At 40.9% G+C, this 8,096-nt stretch overlaps 1 protein-coding gene across 3 annotated transcripts in view; it reads right to left on the reverse strand.

The window, feature by feature from the left end:
* FAM120A (family with sequence similarity 120 member A) overlaps positions 1–8,096 on the reverse strand; it is a 52,459-nt gene that overhangs the window by 41,759 nt on the left and 2,604 nt on the right. For all 3 annotated transcript variants that reach the window (XM_064668109.1, XM_064668110.1, XM_064668108.1), the window contains exon 2: positions 4,107–4,353. In XM_064668109.1, the coding sequence (XP_064524179.1) occupies positions 4,107–4,353 (247 nt within the window). The remainder of the gene's footprint in view (positions 1–4,106; positions 4,354–8,096) is intronic.

Consider the following 8,096-nt stretch of genomic DNA (forward strand, 5'->3'; position numbering starts at 1 on the left):
AATTGGGAAATCATTTTGTTGTTTCCATGGACAGAGACTGTATTTACCACACTGTTCAGACTCAGTGGAAGATCACCCACATTGTTTTTTTTCTATAGCACATCACACTCAACAAACAAACAAAAAACCCCAAACCAACAAACCTAAAAAATTCTTACTAGGAAACATTTCAAACATTTGAATTAATCAAAAATGTAACTAATCAACTACTTATTAAGTCCAGTGGCTGTGGATCCAAACTTTACAAAGAGCTAAACAGGATATATTCTTAAAACTCTGGCAGAAAACTTCAGGATACTTTCTATACCTGGTTTTATAAAGCAGCAACTTAGTAGTGAGTGCATTGTTCATAAAGAATATGAGAAGATTCTTCGAACGTTATAACAATTGTTTCCTTTCTTAACATTTTGCTTGTAAACATGTAGTTTGCTCTTAGTGGTCTTTAACATGTGAAAGCCAGGAAGGCTGTCCCCTGCCTGGTGATGCCTCTTGGAAAGAGAAGTCTTTGTGTCCAATCAATACTTTACCCATTACTCAGACCTCCAGCAAGAATATATTATCATTTTTATTCATTAGGAGCTAAACTTTAACCTCACATCAAAAAGATTCAACAAGTTTGCATAAAACAGCCACACCTTCACCAATCTAGTCAAGGAAAGATTAAACAGTTTTTATAATACAGGTCTGACAAAATCTACTGGGACAATAACTCCTACAGATGCTACAATTGCTTCTCTCCCTTCCACCAAAACCTCAATTTCGTTTGGTCTCCATCTGTCATTGCAGTTAATTCCATCCCCCTGCACACACATAAAATCACTGTTTGATCAGCTCTCACCCCGTACTGAAGTGTAGGATTTAGGATGCTGAAGTGCAGCAGTGTCTTTTGTGGGCCAACTAAGAAGTGATGCCTGTACTTACCTTATGTAGTTCTAAAACTTTCCTGAGAAACAGAATGAGATTCCATAACTAAACAGGTTACAAAGTGCTGTCACAGTGGGAAAGAGATCAGCGTTACATAAGCAACCTCTATTTCTTGACCTGGCTGAACAACCTCAACATATATTGATTTTTCCCATTTTAATGGCTTATTATAGTATATGCCTTAGTTTTTTTAAAAGCAATTAGATACTAATTGAAGCTACTGCCCTTTCTAAAGACTTCACTGAATTACAGCCCTATGCCTCACACTGGGTTTGTTTTTCTACTGCTGAAGCTTGGACTGCTTTTCTTTCTTTAAATTATTCTGAATTATTTGAGTCAAAATTTACAAAAGAACCCAAATCAACTCCCTGTTTACACCAGCACCAGTTAGAACAGAACTTTTCAAGAGCACACCCTCAGAGGATGCAGTGCCCAGACCACATTTTAACTGTCCATGCCAAGGATACTCCTTATATTATAAAGCTACAACTACAAACCCCTTCTGCATGAAAAGCTGCAAGAAGGAAAAAACTATAAACCAAATGAACCAAGCACAGTGTACACAGAACCTCCTCAGAAAGCAAGCTTTAAAAGTTTGCCTAGCTGGTACAGTCATAAAAACATTTTGCCACAACACTTCAATAGACACTTTATCCCTGAAAAGCTCAATCCCAAATCATGTGCCACTGAGAACACTTTTGTAGCTGCCCAGGTCAGTGTCATTCCTCAGGCTTCTCCAACTGCTCAATGGGAGGCTGAAACTTTCAGGATGTTTTTCCTCTTTCAGCATCCCCAAACTGCCCCTTGGAGTTAATGACAAGAAAGTATCTGAGTACAAAGAAATTCGAGTTTTCTGGATACAGGGAAACAGAAGCCCTGAAGTTGAATATGGATATTACAGCTATTGTCATAGTTTGGGCCTTCTGGAACTGCAAACATTAAAGCAGCAGCTTAACTGTCATTATTTCAGAATACGTTATTTTATTCCTACATGAAGTACTGGCATGGGGAGTTACATTGCTGTACCCAGCAAAAAATTCATGTGCCTTTCCATGTCATAAACTATCACTCACTCCTTCCCATTTCTCTATTCTACTTATCAGGACTAAAACGAAGCCACAGGAGCAAAGGCAGAATAACCTGTGAAGCCAGACAAGTCCTTAGATATTCAATAAAAATATAAAAACTTAGATCTGAATGAGCTACCCTAATTTAAACACCTTCCATGCACAACTATGTGTACATACGCACTTAGTATTTTATTTGAAAAAAAGTTACTATATTACCAAGATTGCAAAAGTGAAAACATGTTGCAAGTACTTTAAGTCGAACTGTATCTGTTTGTTGTCAGTTTATATAATCACTTCCTATCCCAAATACTAGGGTTCCTAAAATTCACTCACACAAAAATAACACAAAAGCCCCGAGTGCAGGAAGACCTACCTCTTGAGTAGCTTTCTGTTCTAACCCCATGAACTTTATTCTGCTTACTCATACTGAACACACACACACACAATAAATGCAAAGGAATACCCAGAACTAAACTCATAGCTGAACTGGGTTTTTTTAACCTTTGTACCAATTTGGTGGGGGAGGGTGGTGGAAAAAGCTACCAGATCTCTCTCTAGTTGTCATGTGAAATGACCTCAAATTTCTTTCTCCTAAGAGCAAGTTGAAAAATATTTGGTCATGTAAGATAGCAAGAGAGAAAAACATTCAAGAGCTTCTTGCATAAAACTGCAAACCCTTCAGAAACTTTACCAGAACTTTTCTCACCTATTGTTTGATATAACCAAGCAAAGCCTCAGCAGGCCATGCAGCTGGGGCTGTGTGATGAATTAAAGCCATGCCATTCCTGTGTACTTCCCATGAACTCCAAAAAAACATATCTGCAATGGGGAAACTGCTTTTCCAGCAGTAATTCTTACTCACTGAACTGGCATGCACCAACTTATTTATAGACTGCATAACAAAGCCAAGCAATAGTAGTCTGTCATGCAATTCCTGCAATGGCAGCTCAGTCAACCCTCTGCCTGCCCTCTCTACACCTGTGCAGGCAGGAAAAGCACACACTGATAAAAAGCAACTCCAACCAGTCAAATACTTGTGGCTTTCTACTGCAAGATCCATTGGTTCTTTCCTTCTTAACATGGAAGATGCCTGTCTGGACTGGAAACAATATTAAAGACTACTAAAATATTAGTATTTTAAAGCAGTAACACATAGCCTCTCTCATTCACAGCTCTCAAAGGAGAAGTTTTATTCCTCTATCATGTACCAACACTGAAACACAAAGTCAGGAAGAAAAGAAAAAGAAAATCCAGTTTTCTTAGTTTGTTTGCACAGCATGACAAGAACATGGCTGCTCCCAAAAAGCAGTTAGAATGCTGTTCCAAATAAATCTTACTCATTGGAGTCAACTTTGTCAGTAATTAATTCACTCTTCCATCTGAGAGATTACAACAGTTATTCTCTACCACTGCTATGGAAATAGAGTGTGTTAAAATTGTTCCATTTAAGCAGAAATGTGAAACTGGAGACATTCCCACCTATGCTCCTTACAGATCCCACACCACTGAGCATGAGAAGCAGGAGTGCTAAGAAAGTAGCCAGACCAAGCCAAAGGACTGGTACGATGTCAGTCACCTGTGCTTTCAGAACTGTGGAGTTTCACTCAATTATACAGTACAACATACTGGTGGTGCAGCTGACGTGCTGCCATATTTGTCCAACACTCATTTCAGAGGGGAAAAAAGAGTCTCTGCAACCCAAACACCTTCACTCCATTGGTGTTATTTTTAGGTGGAATTCAGGACAGAAGTATACTTCCAGTCTGGAAAGTGTATCATTGAAACTAGACCTCAATACTATACAGGACCCAAACTAGTAAAACCACAACTGTCCCGATTTCCCCCCATCCACAGAGAACATTTTGGCCAGGCAGAGCTCTGCCAAATCCCTACTTTCAACTCTTCTTTCTAGACAGCCACAATTTGCATTGCTCGCAGGTCTCTACAAATTGGGCATGTCTGACCTCATAAACACACATCCAGTCCACGGCAGGAATGTCTGGAACAAAGGGATGCCTTTCCCCAGGTGTTCTGTCAAATTACACACATGTTACTTTAAAGCAGTTAATAGACACTGAAATCATAAGGCTGACTAGCAGCATCTTCACTTACCTAAAAGAGCAGCAAAAATAGGAAAGCGATTTGGATTCAGGTCCAGTTGCTTGGCAACTTCATGCATTAGGTATTGGCTTGTTGTGAGGCTTTTCCCATTCCGGCTCAGTTTTAGGGCATGGGCACTGAAATAGTAAGGGATGTTGCACAATGCATAATCGGAGTCATATGCAACCAAACCATGGAAACCTTTTTCTCTGCAGAAAGCAATTACTTCTTGATGATGATCCTCAATGCTCTGTGCAACCTATAGTGGAAGACAGAGCAATTAGCTCCAGTGTAAATGGCAGCACTGATTTATCACAACTATTACGATACAGAGGGTCTTTCTGAAACTACACATGAGTATTTAAGACACTTGAGATATATTTGAAGTAACTAAACCAATCCAGTGACGCAGCACACATGGACAGGACAGAGGGAGTGCTCGGAAGCCCAGCACACACTCCTGGAAGCCCCCGCACTGCAGTGGATTCTGTACTGCTGAACTCATCTGAAGGAACTGCTTATGACAGAAACTCTAAAGGTATTACTGTACCACTGTCTGTCCCACTCACGGGGAAAGCCTTAAGGCTGTGGGTACTCCAGCAGCTCAGCACACCAAGGTGCCCCCCAGGATCAAGCAAACCCATGATCCCTTTCAAAGTTTTTTGACCCTTTTGTAAAAGAGCCAAACACAACCCTGGATGAACAGAGGTAACTTTCTCAACTTTTCAAATGCCCACGTTGCTGTGTTAAGCCAAGTTTTTTCCTCTTTCCACTCTCATCCTATCCTTTCACACACAGCTGTGTCTGATGGTGCAAACTGCTTTGAGTTTATAGCCCAAACTTCACCTCTCCACTCCTGTTGCCTAGCAAAGCACATATTTTAGGCTACGGCAATCAGATGACTCGAACAGACATGTTGTGCAGGGAGAAATGGGCCAATTCCTAATGCTGGAAATATAAAAGCAACCCTTTCTTATCAAGAAACTTATACTGAAACCAAAAACCCTATGAGGACAGGTCAGCCCGTGCCGTCCTGCATTCCCACACACCATCAGGAACTGCTACAACTCCAGTGTGCACACACACAACTCCAGCCAGCTGAGGGCTTTGGATCCCTAATGCTTCCACCATCCACACACATCAGACATGGTGATTTGGAAACCCCCTTGCAAGTTGGGTGTTGGTATAACCTCCCCTCACCGAGTATTCCATTTAAACAACGCTGTAGATAGCAAGCTATCCCAAAATAGATCAGTACAAAACTATTAGGCTCACTCTCCACAGCACGCATGAATAACTACAGCCTTAGTGCCAGCCAGGCCATTTATATCCTCTGCAGAACAGGAGAGAGGGTCCCAAACTCCACAGCCCTATCCAGCAGCCCCCTTTAGTCATTCACAGCAAGTTAACAGAGACCCTTCTTCTTCTACTCATGCCTTGCACTTGAACCTGATGCTGAATTATTGGTATTCCAGGGAGGTATGTCAAATTTTGCTTCTCTCACGTACCTTCATGAGATGTTCCCTTCCAAGCTAAATCCTGAGCAGCAGAACAGCCAGTGCCTTGCCTGGGATGTTCCTGATCAAACACCAGCTCACTAAGCTCTCCCTCCTCCTAATCCTACCACCTTGTAGTCTTCAGAAAATGTTACTTCTTCAGAAACTTCCTCGATGGAGTGTTTTTGAAATTTACTTTGTTCATGAGAAAAACACAGGTATTTATTTTCTAACAATGATGCTATCCCCAGCACAAGGCAGGGAGAAACCATAAACATCTTTGGAAGAATTTAAAGACATTAGATCTACACAGTTCCTAACTAAAGGAGGGCAACTTAGGCTTCATCCCACCTGCAGGCCCCAGTCTTCACAGGTTTTAAATTAGAAAAATCCCTCTGATGTTTTTTTAATTAAGGGTAGATAGATTTCAATTATACTAATATATCTAAACTCAACCTCTCTGCACGCACAACAAAGACCCATGAACTATAAAAAAAACAAGTGAGAACTCCTCCTGCAGCACTAGGTGTGACACGGGTGCAGATAACACAAGAGGAAGCTCGGTGTGCCCGCTCTCATCTCCTCTGAGCTACTTCCTCTACCTCCACAGCCCCCAGGTCCCTCCCTGTTTCACTGAGCTCCAAGCTGCTGGCTGTTCAGGGAATACCAGAACCCGTGTTCAAATAACTGGACCATCACAAGGAAAGGAGCTGTATTTACCAAAGTACAGTTAACCCACACCGTAAAACTCTACCAAGATGAGAGTCAGAAATATCTCGTGGCTCTCACAAACACAGACATACCCAGGCAATGTGCAGGGTTCAAAACCAACCCAGGGAGGGGGACACAGGGGAAATCACAGTCAGGAGTTTGGAATCATTTTCAAGTCTAAAATCTTGTGTAAACACTAACAGTGCTGGCTCAGGAGAGAATCCTGCCTGAGTAAATGGGCACAAGCACCTTTAGGTACTGAGAACAAAACAGCCTGCCCAAAGCATTAATGTTAAGATCTCCACTGCATAAATATTTAAATTTTAGCAAACCTACTTCACATAAAAGTTTCTTGTAAGAATTATTTCCCCCAAACTGAAAAATACCAGGTCACAATGGAGCTAAGAACCCGCGGGATATTTGTTATAACCTGGAGGAACCTGTTATTTTTACATCCTGCTGAAACCATCTGTGAGTGATTTATAATTGCTCTGGATGGAAGACATTACTCTTTTTCTCCCCTCTAATTACCAAAATAGATTAAATTCATAGCCAGTCCCTAGCTTCACACAGAAATCTTACACTCAAGACTCAAATGATTCCTAAAAGTATGAAAATCAGTTTCATACTTAAAGTCAATCAGTATTCTCAAACCCAACTTCTCAAAACAAAGCAAGAAAACACTACAATTTAACAACTGTCTTATGCATATGCAAATTTTTTAAATCACCCATACATGCAAATAAAAAAAATCACACCTTCAAGATGCATTTGCTCTTTGCCCATCAGGAGGGCTATGTCAAAGTGAGAGTAAGAATAAAACTGGAGGAAGGTTTAGAGAAAGAAAGATATATGTAATAAAGCAGATTTAGAAAGATAATAAATCATGTCAGAGAAGAAGAAAAGCAGAGAAGAAACATGATTTAAGCTCAGCAGTATCTTTGATGTGTATTATGCATGTGACCACTATAACCATGCAATATCCTTCCTAACCTGAAAATGAATCCATTAAAACCAGATTTATCCACAGAGTTTCTCAACAACTGAAAAAATGAGGCATCAAACGGGAATTGTTGATACCCTTCCCATCCCCAGGACAGCTGAGCAGTGGGGAGAGCCAGCACAGTTTGGACATGCAGGGTGGTGGCTCAGGGGTGTGAACAGCCACAAGCTCTCCCCCCAAGCCCCAATATCTGGTAATGAGCTGCCAACTCCCAGGGCTAACCTGATATAAATACCCACCCCACAAACCTTCTTCATCAAAACTGGGAGGATGTTGTATTTAGGGGGATTTGGGGAGTTTGGGGTATTTTTCTGACAGAAAAGGGACTTGGTATGATGTGTACTCCTATGGCTGCTTCCAGAGATTAGGAATAAGGCCTGTTACCAAGAAACCATAAAGGAGCTAATGCTGCAGCTAAGCTTGAAAGTAAACAAAGTGCTACAGGTGACACCACTGTCAAATGTGGCAGTTTGGTTTGGATGTAAGGTACCTGAGCCAGGTCTGAGACAGAAGGCATTTAACAAACTAATGGCCAGTTCAACACGCCACAAAACTGCTACAAACACCACATTCCCATTGATATCAAACTAGCTGCCTTCCTGTCAGGTACTGTGCATTTCAGTATTGCATTAAACCAAGTCTCTACTTTAATACATTAAAAGAAAACAACATTCTTATTTTACTCCATTCATTGCTTTTACAAATGATCTCTAAGTCTCAATAACAAATGAAGGAAGATTTCTAACACACCCACAAACAGATCAAGGTAAAGACCTTCACTGCATGGGGCCT

Source organism: Pseudopipra pipra, chromosome 11 (assembly GCF_036250125.1).
Source record: "Pseudopipra pipra isolate bDixPip1 chromosome 11, bDixPip1.hap1, whole genome shotgun sequence".
In the NCBI taxonomy this organism is placed as follows: Eukaryota; Metazoa; Chordata; class Aves; order Passeriformes; family Pipridae; genus Pseudopipra; species Pseudopipra pipra.